Source organism: Vulpes lagopus, chromosome 10 (genome assembly GCF_018345385.1).
Source record: "Vulpes lagopus strain Blue_001 chromosome 10, ASM1834538v1, whole genome shotgun sequence".
Lineage (NCBI taxonomy): Eukaryota > Metazoa > Chordata > Mammalia > Carnivora > Canidae > Vulpes > Vulpes lagopus.
The window spans coordinates 65,707,994-65,728,637 of NC_054833.1; the positions used below are offsets into that span (position 1 = coordinate 65,707,994).

The window sequence follows — 20,644 nt, forward strand, 5'->3', positions numbered from 1 at the left end:
CTCCATACAAGTTTGCCAACTTGATTGTATTTTTTAGGTCGCCCAAATTGTCGATAAACACAGACAATTCCCTCTTAAATGCAGACAAAAAGGGAGAAAAAAATAAATGAAAAAGGAAAAAAACAAAAACCTCCGCGCTGAGGATTCTGGGCGCTGTAGTTCGGCCGCCCCGGCTGCGCAGGCGCACTGGCTTGCCTGGAGGCCAGCCCCGCCGAGCCGGCGCCATCGCTGGAAGCGTTCCCGCCCTGCTCTGCGAGTGCCCTCAGTTGTCCTCAGTTCGGCAGCCAGGTACTCGTGGCCCCCGGCGCCAGGCCCCGGTTCCCCGCCGCCCCTCCCACGGCGCTGGGCTCCTGGCGGCGTCCGGGGCGTGGCCGTTCCCTGCAGCGCCCGGGTCCCCGAGCCGACACGCCCACCCGAGAGGCGACTGGGGCTGGGCCTCCTGCCTGGCCGGCGGCGGGGGCTCGCCCTGGCCTGGCTCCCGGGCGGTCTGTGCGCTGGGCGGCGGCGCGGCGCTGGGGTCGGGGAGCCTCGGGAGCGGGGCCCCCGCCTAGGAGGGGTCGACCAGCGCCGGCTGGCCCCTGGCCTGCCTCTTCCCGGTCCCGCGCCTGGGATGGAGGGAGGGGGGTGCCCCCGGAGCGCACTTAGGGGAAGGGGGCGAGGCTGGAGGGAGGAGAGTCTCCGTCCCGGCGTCTGAACCGGCAGGGATGGCTTCACACTTGGTGACCCGACAGGTGGATGAGCGCCTGTCCTTCGGTAACGCAGGCAGCTTTTTTGTTCCCCCCTGCCTCTTTTTATAGCATGTCAGAGAGTCACTTTTAAATCGCTCGTCTCCCCTGGACGGAATAATGGCATCATTGCTGTCATTGGGAGATGCCGGACGGGTCCAGGGCGTTGAAGTTCTCAGCAAGAACGTGGACCCCCTTCATTATTTTAAAACCACAAAGCTGGCTTAGGATCCACCCCCAAGTGTAATTTCTCGTCTTGGGAAGACGGGGTTGGGGGTCGGGGGGAAGGGTAGGGGAGAGTCACACTATCCAGAAAAAAAAAAAAGTATCTCGGAAATTACGACTTTGGAGAAGTGTTGGCCTGTAGAAAGATACCTGCATGATGTTAGAGGTGGAATGAGAAAACAGTGTGGTAAGCGTCGTTTGCTAATAGCTTGTGTTCAAGTGATTTGCCGATGGATGTATTTCCAAAGTAGCCAAACCAAAGTTAGAACCTGGTGATGCGGACAGCCACTGCGGAATTTATTCCTACACCAAACTCCTATGTATACATAGATCCTTCTACTTGTCTACTTGGAAAATGCAGAAAAGTAGAAGAAAGTGTAAACATCACAGACCCAGGTCTCAGAGGTCATAGTAGAGTTTTGGCTTATTCACTTTTTTTTTTCTTTTTCTTCATGCATTATTCTTACATAGTTGAGACCAAGCTGAATATTTTAAATAGCGTTGGTTATTCTGATTATACAATTTGAAAAGATGTTTATTGCAGTTTGGTGTTAAACATATTTGGCTAGCATTATCTATATAGCATATTGCCAGGGAGGAGTTTATTAATCTTTACAAATTTATTTTAAGATTTTATTTATTTATTTATGAGAGATACAGAGACAGAGGCAGAGGGAGAAGCAGGCTCCTTATGGGGAGCCCGATGCAGGACTCAATCCCAGGATACTGGGACCATGGCCTGAGCCAAAGGCAGATGGTGAGCTACCCAGGTGCCCCAATCTTTGCAAATTTAAAAAGAAATGATAACTCAGGTCATCCTTAATTCATTTTAAAGATGCAGAAAGTGACTACTATAGTTCTTTGAAATTGAAAATGTCTTGGGGATCCTTGGGTGGCTCAGCGGTGTGGCACCTGCCTTCAGCCCAGGGCATATCCTGCAGTTCCAGGATCGAGTCCCATGTTGGGTTCATTGCATGGAGCCTGCTTCTCCCTCTGCCTGTGTATCTGCCTCTCTCTCTCTCTCTCTCTCTCTGTGTATGTCTCTCATGAATGAATGAATAAAATCTTTTTAAAAAAAAAATGTCTGAAGTCAGTCTTTATAGGTCCACTTTTGTGTTTTGGGAAAAAATGGTTTTATTTATTATTTCTCTTAGCCTATTTTTCTTTCGGCCTTGTAAAACTGGATTTCTTGACTTGAGGTTGAGTATGGGTTGGTTGGAGGTGGAAGTCAAATCTTCAAACTCCCTGAAATACTATGCAACATCATATACATGTGCATTATTCTGTGGTCAAGGTCAAATTCTTTTTTTTTTTTTTAATTTTTTTTTTAATTTAATTATGATAGTCACAGAGAGAGAGAGAGAGGCAGAGACATAGGCAGAAGGAGAAGCAGGCTCCATGCACCGGGAGCCTGATGTGGGATTCGATCCTGGGTCTCCAGGATCGCGCCCTGGGCCAAAGGCAGGCGCCAAACCGCTGCGCCACCCAGGGATCCCTCAAATTCTGAAATAGATCTGTAACTCCCAAAGTTAAGATCTACAGGTGTTGATGTGCAGTCATTGTTACTATTTGTTAGAATAGTTTGTTTTTCTTCCTTTTGTTTTTTTGGGTTTGTTTTTTTTTTTAAAGAGAGAGGGAGAGTAGGGGAGGAACAATGGAATGGGGTAAGGAACACAGAGAGAGGAAGAGAGAATCTCAAGTGGACTCCCCACGAAGCACAATCTCATGACCCTGAGACCCTTGACCTGAGCCGAAATCAAGAGTCACATGCTTAATGGACTGAGCCACACAGGCTCCCCAGAAGTTTCAATTACTGTTTTAAAACTGTGTTGGAATTTGCCACAAGTGTTGTTTGTTTGTTTCTTTCTTTCTTTCTTTCTTTTTTTTTTTTTTTTTAAGATTTTATCTATTTATTTGAGAGAGAGCACAGCAGGGGGAGAGGAAGAGGCAGACATGGGGCTGGATCCCAGGACCCTGGGATCACCAGCTGAACCAAAGGCAGATGCTGAACCTACTGAGCCACCCAAGTGCCTTACAGATGTTTCTAAACTGAAGTGAAGAGTGGTTTAAGAAGTACCAGGTTTGAGACACCTGAGTGGGTCAGTGGTTGAGCATTTGCCTTCAGCTCAGGGCGTGATCCTGGAGTCCCGGGATCGAGTCCCACATCGGGCTCCCTGCATGGAGCCTGCTTCTCTCTCTGCCTGTGTCACTGCCTCTCTCTGTGTGTCTCTCATGAATGAATGAAATCTTAAAAAAAAAAAAAAAAAAGGAAGTACCAGGCTTGAAGCAGAAACTCAGCTAAGGGAACTAGTAATAGGGCCAGCTTTGCCTGGGCTCTAGAATCGCTTTGGTGAAACATTTCAATTGTATTTTCACATGTCAAAGGAAGACTCTTTAATGTGGGGTTTGGAAGGTAGCTTTAGAACAATATTTCTCAAGGTAAAAACTTTAGGTACTTGTTGACAATGTTGACAAAGGATTTCCTTTTTTTTTTTTTTTTTTTTTTTTAGATTTTATTTTTGTATTCATGAGAGAGACACACACACACAGAGGCAGAGACACACACAGAGAAGAAGCAGGCTCCACACAGGGAGCCCGATGTGGGACTTGATGTGGGACTTGATCCCGGGACTCCAGGATCACACCCTAAGCGAAAGGCAAAGGCTCAACCACTGAGCCACCCAGGCGTCCCCAAGGGTTTTCTTTTCTAAAAGCATGCCTCGGGGCACCTGGAAGGCTCAGTTGGTTAAGTGTCTGAGTCTTGATTTTGGCTCAGGTCATGATCTCAGGCTCATGAGATCAAGCCTGGTATTGGCTCTATGCTTGGGCTCCTAGCCTACTTAAATTCTCTCTCTCCCTCTGCCCCTCGGGTCTCCACCCCCCCCCCCCCCACTCTAGCATACTCTCTCCCTCTCTCTAAAAAAAAAATAACAATAAAATAAAAATTTTAAAAAGCATGCCTAGTGATCTTTTTGCATCCTCAAATATAATTAAGATACAGGAGTTTTCTAATTATATTTAGAAGTTTTCTTTTTTCTTTTCTTTTTTTTTTTTTTTTATTTATGATAGTCACAGAGAGAGAGAGAGAGGCAGAGACACAGGCAGAGGGAGAAGCAGGCTCCATGCACCGGGAGCCCGACGTGGGATTCGATCCTGGGTCTCCAGGATTGCGCCCTGGGCCAAAGGCAGGCGCCAAACCGCTGTGCCACCCAGGGATCCCTATATTTAGAAGTTTTCTGGTAGAAGAGTCATTTTCATTAGATCTGCAAAGGAATTCATGACCTAAAACAATGTAGAGAAACACTGGTAAAAAAAAAAAAAAAAAGAAAAGAAAAGAAAAGAAAGAAACACTGGTTATTAGTAACTCTTGAGACTTCGGTATAAGAATCCTCTCAGATTTTTCATTCTTTATTCAAGTCTTCTCTTCGCAGTACACCATGTTTTTCCTCCTTCAACTTCTTATTTCTTTCTCACCAAAAAAATCTTTTCATTGTGCATAGTGAAACCCCAGGGTCATGGAACAAATTACATGTGAGGGTCTCCTGATAGGGGGATAGGGGGAGCCACCAAATGTGGGGTGACCTGATCAGGTGGAGGCCAGCTGTGAGGCCATGAAAGAATTCATCCAAGGTGGAACGAAGGAGATAGAAGTTTACTGAATGCATTGCAAAGGAGCCTGGGCAGGCAGGACAGCAAAGGGGAGACTGTCTTCCCCCCCGGGGGGTGGGTATAGTTAATGGGGAATGTGAGGGGGGATGGGAATGTATGGAATGTTCCTTTACTGGTACCTGTATCCAGGTGTAAGTACCCCATTCATCAGCCATTATTTATGGATATTTTGAAGTGGGCTGTCTATTAGGCCTGTCGGAATTCAGCCCCATGGTCACTGTGGGCTCTTATATCTCACTCAGGTTTCCATTGTTCAAGTTGGTTACCTAAAAATGGTCTACATTACAGTCTTAAGATAATCATGTTTTTCTTTTTTTAAGATTTTATTTGTTAGAGCACACACGAACGGGTACGAGCAAGAGTGGGGTGAGGGTGAGAAAATCTGAACCATACTCTGTCCTGAGTGCAGAGCCCTACTCAGGGACTTACTCTCATGACCCTGAGATCACAACCTGAGCTGAAACCAAGAGTTGGATGCTTAGCCTACTGAGCCATCCAGGCACCCTGATAATCACATGTTTTCTTGATTTAACTAATCCTTACTCTCCCCTCCTTACCTGAGAACTTCACATTTTTCTTGCATGACCTTTCATTCTACTAATTGGGAATTCAACTTTTCAGATTTAGTAGAGTCCATGTCATTTGAACAAGAAAGACATTTCTTTCTCATATAAAAGTCTGAGTTGTTAGGTTGTGGGCAGTGATAAGGGTAGGCGACTTTCATCCATTAGGTCATCTAGAAACCCAGGGTCCATTCACATTTTTGCTTCACCACCTGCTGGGGGTGTTATCTTTACTATGGTAGAAGCTGGCTCACTCTAGTCTCCTTGCATTCCAGGCCTTTGGAAGGGGAAATGAAGATCTGGAAGCCAGGCAGCTCCCTTGTAAAGATGTAACATCACCTCTCTTACTCAAATCCCTTTCACTATAATTTGGTCGCATGGGCATACCTGCCTGCATGGTGGCTGGGAAATGTCTCTAGCTGGGTGACCTTATGTCTGGCTGAGATTTCAAGCCTTTGTCAAGTGGAAGAGGAGACTGGCTATTGGAAGGCAATCTGCTACATTGGCCTACTTATGTTTCCTACTGCTTGAGTCAGTCTTAGGAAATTTTTAAGCAAAAATTGTTCTTTGGGAAATTTTATTTTATAGGCATACAGTTTCAAGATGATTTATATGTTATAGCCCCTTTCTTGTTTCTAATTTTGGTTTATTCTGTTTTTTCTTCTTTAGCCAGTGGCTTATATATTTCATTATTTAGAGAATCAGCTCCTGCTTTTGTCAACTGTTTTCTTATTTATTAGTTTCTTTATTATTTCCAATTTATGGTTTGCTTGTTAATTATTTTTCTTACTTGAATATTTAAAATTTTTATTCTTTTAAAAATGTTCGTTGAATATATTTAGAGATACAAATTTTATCTTTTTAAAGTTTTGGCATTGACCCATGAATTTTTAATCTATAATTCTTCCATTTTCTAATTTATTGGCAATTTAAGTTCTCTCTTTGACTTAATAAGTTCTCAGGAGGGTCTGTTTTAATTCCCTGGTGATTGGCTTTTTTCCCTCTCCCTCCAGACATACATTTATAATTCTACTACATCATGGTTGGTTAGAGAATGTCATGAATCCAGTTTTTCCTTCTTTTTTTTAATATTTTATTTATTTTATTTTAGAAAGAGTATGTGAGAACAGGGAGAGGGGCAGAGAGGGAGAGAGAGAACCACAAGCATACTCCCCTCTGAGCACAGAACCCCACATGGGGCTCAATCCCAGGACCCTGAGATCATGACCTGGGCCAAAACCAAGAGTTAGACACTCAACCAACTGAGCCACCCAGGCAACCCACTGGCATGATGATTTATTTTTGTGTATTTGTAGTGAGAGCTAGCTTTATTTTTTTTATCCACAAAGATACTTATTATTTCACTTTTAATTGAAATATGATTAACACATAAGTTTAGGGTATACAACATGGTTCAATATATGTATATATTGCAAAGTGATCATGGAAAATCTAGTTAACATGGATATCACCACACATAGTTACAAATTTTTCTCTTGTGATGAAAACTTTTAGGTTTTATTCTTATTAACTTATATAATACAGTATTGTTAACTATAGTCACTGTTCTGTACATTACATCTCCAGGACTTATTTTATAACTGGAAATTTATAGCTTTTGACCACAATTGCCCATCTTGCCCACTGGTCAACCTTGCCTCTGGCAACCATCTCTAACCATCTTTTCTCTGTATCTACGAGTTCAAGTTTCAGGGGTAGGGTGGCTTTTTTTTTTTTTTTTTAAGATTCCACATAACAGTAAGATGATACTTATCTACAGATGTTTGACTTGTTTGACCTAACATAATGCCTTCTTCGTCCATTCATGTTTTTACAAATGTCAAGATTTCCTTCTGTTTTGTGGCTGAATAATAATCCTGTGTGTATCACATTATCCATTCATCTGTCAACAAACACTTCAATTCCTTGGCTATTATAATTAATGCTACTGTGAACATATAGCTGTGGATATCTTTTTGAATTCATTTTTTTTTTGTTTCCTTCAAATAAATGCCAGAAGAATTGCTGGAAAATATAGTAATATTTTTAATTTTTTAAGGAAACTTTCAAGAAGTTTTAGTATGATTTGTTTTAGTTTTGTAAAAAAAAACGTTGTTGGTACTTTATAGGGATTGTATTAAATTTGTAAATTGCTTTGGGTAGTATGGACATTTTAACAATTCTAATTCTTCCAATCCATGATCACAGAATATCTTTCCATTTAATGTCTTTTGGTTTCAATGTACAGGTCTTTCACCTCCTTGGTTAAATTTATCCCTAGGTATTTTATTCTTTTTTTTATTCATGATGCAATTGTAAATGAGATTATTTTCTTAATTTCTCTTTCTTACAGTTCATTATTAGTGTATAGAAACAACTTGTTTTTATAAGTTGATTCTGTATCCTGCAACTTTATTGAATTTGTTTATTCTAATAGTTTTTTTGGCAGAGTTTTTAGGAGTTTCTATATATAATATTATGTCATCTGCAAATAGTAACAGTTCTTTTCCAATTTGGATGCCTTTTATTTTTTTTTCTTGCCTAATTGTTCTGGCTAAGACCTCTAATATTATGCTCTATATAATGATAAGAATGGGCATCCTTGTCTTATTCTGTTCCTGATCTTAGAAAAAAAAATTATCATTTCACCATTGACTATACATGGCTTTGTTGAAAGTTTTCATCATGAAAGGATACTGAATTTTGCCAGATGCTTTTTTTTTTGCATCTTGTGAGATGATCATAGAATTTTTATTCTTCATTTTTTAAAATATTTTATTTATTTGAGAGAGAGAAAGCAATAAAGAGAACATGAGGGGGGTGAGGAGCAAAAGGAGAAGCAGACTCCCCGCTGAACAAGAAACCCGATATAGGGCTCAATCCCAGGACTCTGGGATCATGACCTGAGCCAAAGGCAGACACTTAACTGAGCCACCCAGGCACCCCTATTCTTCATTTTGTTAACATGGCATATATCACATTGGTTAGCTAGCAGATACTGAATCATTTTCGCATCCTTGTAATAAATCCCACGTTGATTATTGTATATGATCCTTTCATATATTGTTGAATTCGGTTTGCTAATATTTTGTTGAGGAATTTTGCATCTATGTTCAACATTGACTTCTAATTTTTTTTTTCTTGTGGTGTCCTCGCCTGGTTTTGGTATTAAGATGGTGGCATTGTAAAATGAGTTTGGAAGTGTTCCTTCTCTATGATTTTTAGAAGAGTTTGAGAAGGATTGGTATTAATTCTTCTCAAATGTTTGATAGAATTCACCAATGAAGCTACCTAGTCCAGGACTTTGTTTTTTGATGGATTTATTATTATTATTATTATTGATTCAATCTCCTTACTAGTAACCAGTCTGTCAAATATTCTCTTTCTTCATGATTCAATCTTGGTAGTTTGTATGTTTTAGGAATTTACTCATTTCTCTAGGATGCCCATTTGTTGGCATGATCTTTTTTAGATCCATATTGTCTTAAACTTTAATATGTTCATATGAATCAGCTAGGGGGATCTTATTAAAAAGCTGATTTTGATTCAATAGGTTCTGTAGTTTGTACCTCAGATTTTGCATTTTTCACAAGTTCTCAGTAATGTTTGTACTACTGTTTTTCAGACTACACTTTTGAATACAAAGCTCTTGGATGTGAATTCCTCATAGATGTAAATTATCTATGTAAGGCAGAGACAGATTCAGCATAATCTTGCATAGATTCTTTTGGGCCCCAAAAGCCCTACTGCATGGTGAGAATGTCAGACTTCCTAGGAAACTGTCATTAAAAAGAATTTCTCAAAATCTGGGAAGCTTAATTCTTACTGCTCCACTGCCCTTTTATGTGTCTTACAGCATCATTCTGCGATTATGCACTTATTTACAAACATAACAGTCTTATTTTGTAACCAAACTCAGCACTTTTTTTTTTCCTGCTTCCTTTTTCTTTGGATTTGCCTGCTATAGAATGAGTAGATAGATCTATTTGAATATGAGATTGAGGGAGGCATGTCAGAGCTTCTTCTGAGAGTTGTGGTGTTCTCTTTACATGAAGCTGAAATCTCTGAAAATGTTACAAATTGATCATCAATGAAAGACAGGAAAAGAGGTTCTTAGAATGTTTCATTTTTAGATGAGTAGGTGATTGTGGCAAAGAAAGATTGAATTATTTTCTTTCACATCACACAGCAAGTTGATTTAATGGAAAAGTGGGCATTGGAATTAGACCAATTTGGGGTCATACCTGGCCTTGGCTAATAGTGTAATTTTTCTAAGCCTCATTTTCCTGATCAGTGGAATGAGAATATAATTTCCATTAGATTAATGTGAAGTTCAAACTAAAAGCTCCTTATACAATGTCTGGCCTGCTAGCTGTGACCACACTTAATTAAAAAGCCAAAATTTCCAGGAACAAAGATGTCTTTTTCCTCACTGATCTTGGAGTTTAATCTTGTATTCTTTAGGGAAGTCATACTTACTTGTAATGTCAGGATTGCAACTAGATAAGGCTGAGATTTCCAAGGCAGGATTGATTTTCACAGCTTATTTCTCTTTCTCAGAATGCCTTTGTAGGACTCCACTCTTGCCAGAGAGGGGAACACAGAGGAAGAGACTATGGCTGCTATGGTTTTTTCAGTTGGACCTCTGGTAAGTTGGGGTTTCCTCAGGTCCTCACCTGCCTCTTGTTTTAAGAGCATGTCCATTTTTCCTGAAGTCTGTGATTTCCATATCTTACCCACATCCCTTCTGGTATCTGAATCAAATTGTTTCACCCTTGAAAATTGGGCTCATCATAGTAAAGCTTATAATCTATAAGAAGATTCATTATACATGTTGAACCAAATATCAAGACACATAATCTTTCAAAAAATACTTTTGCTATTTTTGATAAATAGGCAGTCTAGGAAATTTACTTTTGATGTTAAATTTGTATTGTTCCCAGAAATTTCAGTTATTTGTGGGGTAGAAGAATGGAATATTTTAAATTGGAAATTTTGTGTAGGAAATTTTGGGAAAAATATATACATATGCACATAGACTCACCCACCACACACCCTCTTTAATTAAGAGGGACCCTTCCCCTTGTGCCCACTCTCAGTGATCTTTTTACTACCCATTAAGAAGTGACCAAACTTAATAGATGACATGGAGAGAAAGAAGATGTTTAAGTCACAGTGCTTGGATGTAGGGAGCTTAGTCTCATTGAGGTAAAGCATATACAAAAGAAAGAGTTACATAATTTATTTAGGTGAATGATAGTTACTTAGCCATATGATAAAGTGCTATGGAAGAAAAGAAATAGGACATGAGTATGGGCAAAATTTGTCACAGAAAGTCCATGAGGAGGCAGCCCCGGTGGCCCAGTGGTTTAGCACCACCTTCAGCGGGGGTGTGATCCTGGAGACCCGGGATCGAGTCCCACATCAGGCTCCCTGCATGGAACCTGCTTCTCCCTCTGCCTGTGTGTGTCTCTCTCTCTGTGATGAATAAGTAAAATCTTAAAAAAAAAAAAAAAAAAAAAAGACAGAAAGCCCATGAGGACAGTTGGACTTAAGGTGGTATCCAGTTACAAGTGGGATTTAAATTGTCATAAAGTATTTATGAGGGTGCTTCAGGCGAGAAGGGAGTTCAAGGGCAAGGTTCTGTGGCAGAGAACAGTGGGGTAAGCTAGGGATTCCAGTTAGAAAGTTATGAAAGACAGGACTGGGATATTTAAGCTGAATTGTTTAATGTTTCCCTGAAGACATTTCAGTATATGTGTGTGTGTGTGTGTGTGTGTGTGTGTGTGTGTGAATGTGTTTGAGATAGGTGTTAACATGATAAAAGCTGTATTTTAGCAGTGATTTTCTGAAATAGGAGATTCCAAAGAACGATGATAGCAACAAATATCATTTGTTCTAATAATAATCTGCAGTAACCTGCAGTTGTGATCTTCTACTCTTTCTAGTTGGGATGTACAATGTAAATAGTCCTTAAAACATACCCTTGAAAGATAAATACAGGGCGCCTGGCTGGCTCATTCAGTTGAGCATCCAACTCTTGATCTCAGCTCAAATATTGATCTCAAGATCTTGGGTTTGGGCCCCACGTTGGGGTCCATGCTGGGTGTGGAGCCTACTTTAATAAAAGAGAGAGAGAGAGAGAGAGAGAAAATAAGAACCAAAAAAAAAAAAGAACCAAAACGTTGCACTTGATCAGTAGATCCAAAGTGTTTGTCTAGTATTGACATGGTCAAACTCATCCCTAATTACCACATTTTCTGGAAGCTGTATATTTGTATTTTTTAGATAAGAACTTGGGAGAACTAAGGTAGCATTTTTTTCTCAATGAGCTTTTAATAGTTGTATTACCCATAGTTTTTAAAATGGCACACACAAAACCTAAAATTGTTAAATACTAATAGAAGGATAGCATAAGAGACACCTGGGTGGCTCAGTGGTTGAGCATCTGCCTTTGGCTCCGGGTGTGATCCCAGGTCCTAGGATCAAGTCCCACATCGGGCTCTCTGCATGGAGCCTGCTTCTCCCTCTGCCTGTGTCTCTGCCTCTCTCTGTGTGTCTCTCATGAATGAATAAATAAAATATTTAAAAAAAAACAAGGTCAAAGATTAGAATTAGATGTTATTATGAGACCTTAATTCAGCCCTAAGTAAAACAATAAAAGAGGTTATTTCATATATGCCACATCCACGGTGGACTGATGTTGCTTGATGAGACTCTGCTGTAAATCATGGGCAGCCTGTCACTGAATGATCTTATCCTGTATCCCCTCAGAATCCTGAAGATTCCCAGCCAGAAGAAGATTTTCACCTTAAGGCAGAAGAACCAGAACTGGTAAAGGTAATACTTAACATGTATGTAAGGGGAACGAGAAGGGCCACTTAAACTGACCCTGGTTCTTAATGTTCCTAGTTGATTGCAGGTTCACAGTGAATACCATCATGCTAAATAGCTGTAGTAACCCCAGGGTGGTACCATCAGTTTGGCAGATTTCATTTCTCTCGGTGGTGACAAGCCTAATGTGGCAGATAGTCACAGCATAATTTCTAATTGATAAAGTATCCAATATCACATCCTCTGATTTTTGCTTTGCATTATAAGACTCAATGCCATTAAAAATACCAAGAATGCATCAGTGTGAGTGGAAACATTCCTAAGATGTGTTAAAATTAGCTTAGCTATTTTTATTTCATTATATTTGTTAAGCTTACTTTTTTATTTGTGAGTATAGTATCTACCTGATTTGTCCATAAAATATCAAAGTTAGAAATTTATGAATTATGTTAAGAAAAAATATCTAAAACTTAGAAATAAGGCAAGAGATAAATGTATGCCTTTTCAGTGTCATATTAGACATGTATTATTCTGGCATTCCTTTTTCTGCTATCAATAGACAGCTGTTTTTCAATCTCCCTTGAACCAACTTTGTCAAGCAGTTAATCTCCCATTAATGACTTAAACAAATCTTCTGCATGTGTTGACAATAACTTTTAGAATTGTGGTTTAAAGAGTTTTTGAAATATAATTGACATATAAGGTTACATTAGTTTCAGGTGTATAGCATAGTAATTGGACAGCTCTATACATTACAGTGTTCACCACAGTAAGTGTAGTTATTACAATATTGGGACGCCTGGGTGGCTCAGCGGTTGAGCGTCTGCCTTTGGCTCACGGTGTGATCCTAGAGTCCCAGAATTGAGTCCCACATCGGGCTTCCTGCATGGAGCCTGCTTCTCCCTCTGCCTGTGTCTCTGCCTCTCTCTCTCTGTGTCTCTGCCTCTCTCTCTGTGTGTGTCTCTCATGAATAAATAAATAAAATCTTTTAAAAAAAGTTATTACAATATTATTGACTATACTCCCGATGCTATACTTTTTATCTTATTTTATTTTATAATTAGAAGACTTATTTATTTTATAATAAGAAGTTTCTCCATCCTAATCCCCTTCACCTATTTCACTCATCCCCCTCCCTTCCAAGCAACCACCAGTTATGAAGTTTGATTTTGCTTTTTGTTTGTTCATGTTTTATTTTTTAGATTTCACATATAAGTGAAATCATATGGTATTTGTCTTTCATTTATTTCATTTAGGATAATACCCTCTAGATCCATCAATGTTACCATGAATTACAAGATTTTTTTTCCTTTTTTTGGATGAGTAGTATATGTAGTATATCTCTTCTTTATGCATTCACCTATTGATACGTGTGTTGCTTCTATATCTTGGCTATTGTAAATAATGCTGCAATAATCAGGAGTGTGTATATCTTTTTGAATTAGTATTTTCATTTTCTTTGGTTAAATAGCCAGCAGTGGAATTACTAAGTCATATGATAATTCTATTTTTAATTTTTTGAGGAACTCCATATGATTTCCATTGCAGCTGCACCTGCTTGCATTCTCATTGGCAGTGCCCAAGTGTCCCCTTTTTTCCATACCTTTGCCAATTCTTGCTATTTCTTTTCTTTTTTTATTTTGGCCAGTCTGACAACTATAAATTTCTCATTGTGGTTTGGTTTGCATTTCTTTGATAATTAACGATAAGCATCCCTTCATTTATCTGTTGGCCATCCATATGTCCTCTGTGGCAAAATGTATATTCAGGTCCTCTGCCCACTTTTCAATTGGATTATTTGTTTTGTTGTTGTTGTTGTTGTTGTTGCATTGTGTGCGTTTTTATATTTTGGATATTAACCCCTTATCAGTTATACCATTTGCAAATACCTCCTCCCATTTTTGTGTTGTTGATGGTTTCTTCCATCGTATAAAAGCGCTTAAGTTTCCAGTTGTTTATTTTTGCTTTTGTTTTCCTTGCCTGAGGAGACATATCTGGAAAACTGTTGCTAAGGCCAATGTCCAAGAGTTTACTGCATATGATTTCTTTTAGGTGTTTTATGGTTTCAGGTCTTACATTTAGCTCTCTAATTCATTGTTACTTTTTTTGTGTATGGTATAAGAAAGTGATCCAGTTTTATTCTTTTGCATGGAGCTGTCAAGTTTTCCCAACACCATTTGTTGAAGAAACTATCTTTTCCCCCATTTATATTCTTGCCTCCTCTCTTGTAGATAATTATGGTTTTTAAAAAAAAGAGTATGTTGAAGTTCAGCTTTTTTTTTTAAGAATTATGTTTTAAGTTTCTTAAAATTACACTTTGGAAGTTGGTTTTATTCCAAAAATATTTTGTGTAAAGCTGGGCTTTTCTTTTTGCTTTTATAAGAAAATACATTCTGAGACTCAGTCTTACACATAATTTTTATATAGTTTTTTTGAAATTTAATGTTGAGCCAGTCATTCTTAAAATTGTCCTTTAACATATGACAGTTTAGACTTAAAATTTTAAGGTGAAAATAATAGTTTCAGACTTTGAATCATGAACTGTAGGAAAGTACCATTATTTTTGACATGATGAATAATTCATGTGATTTATTTTTGTTCTGACAGAAAGTCCTTGGCAGAAGATTAATTCTGTCTGGCTCTTTCTTAAATTCTGCATCCTGTTTATAAGTACTGAGCTCAGTTTTGTTTAATTTTTTTTTTTTTTTAAGTAGTCTCCATGCCTAGCATGGGCTTGAACTCACAACCCTGAGATCAAGACTTGAGCTGAGATCAAGAGTTGGGTCCTTAACTGAGCTACCCAGGTGCCCCTAGTTTTGTTTAATTTTGATTTGAGTAGAACCAATGTTTTAATGGTAATATTTAACATTTCTATGTCTACAAAAAAAGGCAGAATTTTCATAGGGCTTGTGTTGAAACTGTTGATCAATTTGGGAAGAGTTACTGCGTTAATATTAAGTTTTCTAATCCGAAGAATATAGAATGTCTTATTTAGTTATTCTTTAGTTTCTTTCAGTGATGTTTTATCATTTTTTCTCTATGTATCTTGAATATCTTTTGTTAAATTTATTTCTAAGTGTTTTATTCTTTAAATGTATTTTTTGCTAATTTAAATGGATTTTTTCCTTATTTTTTTTTTTGGAATGTTCATTGCTAATGTATAGAAATAGTCGACTTACGTATATTGATCTTGTGGCCTAAACCTTGCTGAACTGGTTTCATTGTAGAAGGGATTGTGGTTTTTTTACACTTGCATGTGTGTGGATTCTTCAGGGTTTTCTGTATGCAAGATAATATCATCTGTAAATAGAGATTTTGTCATTTCCAAATAGAAATTTACTTCTTTTCCCATCTAGATACCTTCTATTTGTTTTCTTTCTCTAGTATCTCTTGCTAAAACTCATAGTAGTACAGTGTTGAATGGAAGTGAGGAGAGAGGACATTTTGTGAGGTTTGTGATCATAAGAAGAATGCATATGGCCATTCACCATTAAGTATGATGCTAGATTTGTGTTTTTATAGATGGTCATTATCATGTTGATGAAGTTTACTTCTATTTCTTGTTTGTTGGGTTGTCACATAATTTTTTTTTTAGTCTGTTAAGATAATTGTGTGGGTCTTGTTCATTATTCTATTAATATGGTATATAGCTTTGATTAATTTTAAGATATTAAGTGAACTTTGTATTCCTGGGATAAATCCCATTTGGCTGTGGCATATATTATGTTTTCTTTGTTGCTGAATTCAAATTGAATCAGACTGAATTAATTTGTCTGACTTTTCCTTAAATTTTACATCTATCTTGCTTTCATAATACTGGCCTCAGAGAATGAGTTGAGAATTGTTTCCTTTTATTTTTTGGAAGAGTTAATGAAAGATTGGTATTAACTCTTCTTGAAATGTTTGCTGGAATTCAGTGAAGACATCTGAACCTGGGTTTTTATTGGAGCGGAGGTTGTTATAGATCTATTCATATTTTCTATGTCATCTTGAGTCAGTTTTGGTAGTTTGTGTCTTTCTAGGAATCTGCCCATTTTGCCTAGATTTTCTAACTTGTTGGCTTACAGTTGTTCCTAGTATTCTCTTATAATCCTTTTATTTCTGTAAGGTCAGTGGTAATGTCTCCTTTTTCATTCCTGATTTTAGCAATTTGAGTCTTTTCTCTTTTCTAGCTAAGGGTTTATAATTTGGTAATCTTTTCAAGAAATCAACTTTTGCATTTGTTGATTTTCTCTATTGTTTTTCTATTCTGTATTTTATTTTCATTTTAATATTTGTTATTTCCTTTTGCTTTAGAAAAATTTTAATTAACTCCTCCTTTTCTAGTTCTCCTTAAGGTACATATTTATTTTGTATTTTTTATTTTAGTTCCAGTATAGTATATACAATGTTATGTTATCTTCAGGTGTTCAATAGAGTGATTCAACAATTCTGTACATTACTCAGTGCTCATCAGGATAATTGTACTCTTATGCTCCATCACCGATTCCCTTATCTCCCACCCAGCTCCCCTCTGCTAACCATCAGTTTGTTTTCTATAGTTAAGAATCTGTTTCTTGGTTTGTCTCTTTCTCTTTTTTCTTTTGATCAATTGTTTTGTTTCTTAAATTCCACATAATGAGTGAAATTGTATGGTATTTGTCCTTCTCTAACTGACTTATTTCGCTCAGCATTTTACTCTCTAGATACATCCATGTTGTTGCAAATGGCAAGATTTCATTTTTTATGACTGAATGACATTCCATTGTATGTATATATACACCAGATATTCTTTGTCCAGTAATCTTTTGATGGACACTTGGGTTGCTTCCATAATTTACCTATTGTAAATAATGCTGCAGTAATCATAGGAGTGCATATATGTTTGGTAAATAACCAGTAGTATAATTCCTGGGTCATAGGTAGTTCTATTTTTAACTTTTTGAAAAACTTCTATAGTGTTTTTCACACTGGCTGCACCAGTTTGGATTCCCAACAGTACACGAATATTCCTTTTTCTCCACATCTTCACCAGCAGTTGTTTTTTGTATTTTTTATTTTAGCCATTCTGACAGGTCAAGGTGATATCTCATTGTAATTTTGATTTGCATTTCTCTAATGATGAATGGTATTGAGCATCTTTTAATGAGTCTGTTGGCCATCTGTCTTCTTTTTTTTTTTAAGATTTTATTTATTTATTCATGAGAGAGGCAGAGACACAGACAGAGGGAGAAGCAGACTTCATACAGGAAGCCCAATGTGTGACTCAATCCTGGGACTCCAGGATCACACCCTGGGCGAAAGACCACTGAGCGGTTAGATCCCAAGCCATCTGTCTTTTTTTTTTTTCTGTCTTTTCTTTTAAATATTTTATGTATTTATTCATGAGAGACACAGAGAGAGAGAGGCAGAGACACAAGCAGAGGAAGAAGCAGGCTCCATGCAGGGAGCCTGACATGGGACTCGATCCTGGGTCTCTAGGATCAGGCCCTGGACTGAAGGGGACACTAAACCACTGAGCCACCCGGGCTGCCCGCTATCTGTCTTCTTTTTTTTTTTTTTTTTTTTTTTTTTTTTTTTTTTTTTTTGCTATCTGTCTTCTTTAGAGAAATGTCTATTCATGTATTCTGCCCATTTTTATTTTTATTTTTTTAAGATTTTATTTATTTATTCATGAGAGACACACAGAGACAGAGACACAGGCAGAGGGAGGAACAGGCTTCATGCAAGGAGCCCGATGTGGGACTTGATCCCAAAATTCCGGGATCACGACCTGAGCCAAAGGCAGATGCTCAACCACTGAGCCACCCAGACGTGAGGTTTGTGATCCTATTCTGCCTATTTTTAAATTGGATTATTTGATTTTTGGGTGTTGAGTTGTTAGTTCTTTATATATTTTAAATATTAATGCTTTATCAGATAGGTCATTTACACATATCTTCTCCCATTCAGTAGGTTGTCTTTTAGGTTGTTGGTTGTTTCCTTCTCTTTGCAGAAGCTTTTTATTTTGATGTAGCCCCAATAGTTTATTTTCACTTTTATTTCCCTTGACTCAGGAGACCTATCTAGAAAAATGTTACTGTAGCCAGTGTCGGAGAAATTACTGCCTGTGCTCTCTTCTGAGATTTTTATTGTTTCAGGTCTCACATTTAGATCTTTAATCCATTTTGAGTTTATTTTTCTATATGGTGTGAGTAGTCGTCCAGTTTCATTCATCTGCAAGTAGCTGTCCAGTTATCCCAACACCCTTTATTAAAGACACTTTTTTTCCATTGTATCTTCTTTCCTCTTTTGTTGAAGATTAGTTGACCATGTAATTGTGGGGTTATTTCTGTGTTTTCTATTCTGTTCTATTGATCTATGTGTCTGTATTTACACCAGTACCATAGTGTTTTGGTTACCATAGTTTTGTAACATAACTTGAAGTCTGGAATTGTGATACCTCATTTTGTTTTTCTTTTTCAAGATTTCTTTGGCTATTCCAAGTCTTCTGTGGGTCCATACAAATTTTAGAATTCTTTTTTCTAGTTCTGTGAAAAATGCTTTTGGTATTTCAACAAGGATTGCATTAATCTGTACATTGCTTTGGGTAGTATAGATATTTAACAGTATTTGTTCATCCAGTCCATAAACATGGAATGTCTTTCCATTTCTTTGTGTTGTCTTCAGTTTTTTTTTTCATCAAAGTTGTATAGTTTTCACAGAACGGGTGTAGTACAGTACCTGCTTCCATAAGGTATAAATTTAGATTACTGATTTGATATCTTCCTTTTTTTTTTCTTTTTTCTTTTTTTTCTAAGAATTTGTTTATTCATGAGAGATAAGGAGAGAGAGAGAGATTGAGAGAGAGAGAGGCAGAGGCACAGGCAGAGGGAGAAGCAGGCTTCATGCAGGGAGCCCGAGGTAGGACTTGATCCCGATCTCTAGGATCACACCCTGGGCCGAAGGCGGCGCTAAATCGCAGAGCCACCGGGGCTGCCCCAATATCTTTCTTTTTTCTAACCTAGGCATTCACAGCTCTACATTTCTAACTGAGCAGTGCTTTTACCGTCTCCCACAAGTTTTGATAGAGTGATTTATTTTCATTTGTCTTAAAGTATTTTCTAAATTACCTAATGATTTCTTTGACTCATTAGTTTTATAAGAGTCTGTTGTTTAATTCTTACATATTTTTGAATTTTCTAGTTTTTTTCTTAGTGATTTGTAGTTTCATTTTGTTGTGATCAGAAGTGATACTTTGTATGATCCTAGTCTTTTAAAATTTATTAAGATTTGTTTTGTGGCCTCACATATGGTCAATCTTAGAGAATATTCCATGTACACTTGAGAAGAATATATGTTCTGCTATTACTGGGTACCTCCATGTTCTAGAGATGTCTGTTCAAATCATGTTTCCTTGTTGATCGTCTGCCTTGTTGTTCTATCCAGTATTGAAGTCTCTATTTTTGAATTATCTTTTTGTTTCTTCAATTCTATAAATTTTGGTTCTTGTATTTTGAGATTCTTTTAAGTGAATATATGTTTAAGTTTTTTTCTGTCTTACTGATAAATTAACAGTTTATCATTAAAAATACCTTTGCCTCTAAGAATAATTTTTGTCTATTTTGTCTGTTAGTAATACAGCTAATCTAGCTCTCTTTTGTGTACTGTTTACATAGTATGTTTTTTCTATATTTTACATTCAACCTATTTGTGTCTTTGGCTTTAAAGTGTGTCTTCTGTAGATAGCATTTATTTGTATCACTTTAAGAAAACTCTCTTCTGCCAATCTCTGCCTTTTGATTAGAGTGTTTGGTTTATTACTTTTAATTTAATGACAGATAAGGTAGGATTTGATGTCCTCCTTTTTGCTATTTTCTCTATGTCTTATAGCTTTTTAAAATTTCCTTTTCCTTTATTGTTTTGTTTTGTGTTAGATATTTTGTAGTATCCCTTTATCTTTTTTAATACTTGTTTATTTTTATCTAATTCTTTCCCTGGGGATTACAATTAACATCTTGACATAAAACTATGTATTTCAGATTTTTTTTTAATTTTTATTTATTTATGATAGTCACACAGAGAGAGAGAGAGAGAGGCAGAGACACAGGCAGAGGGAGAAGCAGGCTCCATGCACCGGGAGCCCAACGTGGGATTCGATCCCGGGTCTCCGGGATCGCGCCCTGGGCCAAAGGCAGGCGCCAAACCGCTGCGCCACCCAGGGATCCCTGTATTTCAGATTAATGACAATTTAACTTTAATAGTATATAAGTCTTTGCTCCAATATAGCTTCATTCCCTCGATCTCCTATATACTCTTATTGTCATACAAATTATACAAATTTGTATGTCATACAAATTATCCGTGCTGTTGGGCTCAATAGAGCATGTGACTCTTGATCTCAGAGTTGTGAGTTCAAGCCCCACATTGGGTACAGCAACTATTTACAAATAAAATCTTTAAAAAAAAATTAAAAACAGGGGCACCTAGATGGTACAGTTGATTAAGCATCTGACTGTTTTGGCTCAGATAGTGATCTCAAAGTCGTAAGATCCAGGCCCTGGTCAGGCTCTGTGATCAGCATGGATCTACTTGAGTTTCTTTCCTCCTCTCCATCTGCTCTTTCCCCTGCCTTCTCCCACCTCTGCATGCATGTACATGCACACTCTC

At 37.8% G+C, this 20,644-nt stretch overlaps 1 protein-coding gene across 4 annotated transcripts in view; it reads left to right on the forward strand.

Moving 5' to 3' along the window:
* Positions 1 to 212: 212 nt before the first annotated feature.
* Positions 213 to 20,644, forward strand: part of ZNF624 (zinc finger protein 624) — a 41,651-nt gene continuing 21,219 nt past the window's right edge. The window contains exons 1-3 of one of the 4 annotated variants that reach the window (XM_041772933.1): positions 213 to 288; positions 9,743 to 9,830; positions 11,957 to 12,022. In XM_041772933.1, the coding sequence (XP_041628867.1) occupies positions 9,798 to 9,830; positions 11,957 to 12,022 (99 nt within the window). In that variant the 5' untranslated portion in view covers positions 213 to 288; positions 9,743 to 9,797. Of the gene's footprint in view, positions 289 to 9,742; positions 9,831 to 11,956; positions 12,037 to 20,644 lie in introns of those variants that run through there. The other 3 variants (XM_041772935.1, XM_041772934.1, XM_041772936.1) reach the window with 3 other exon arrangements.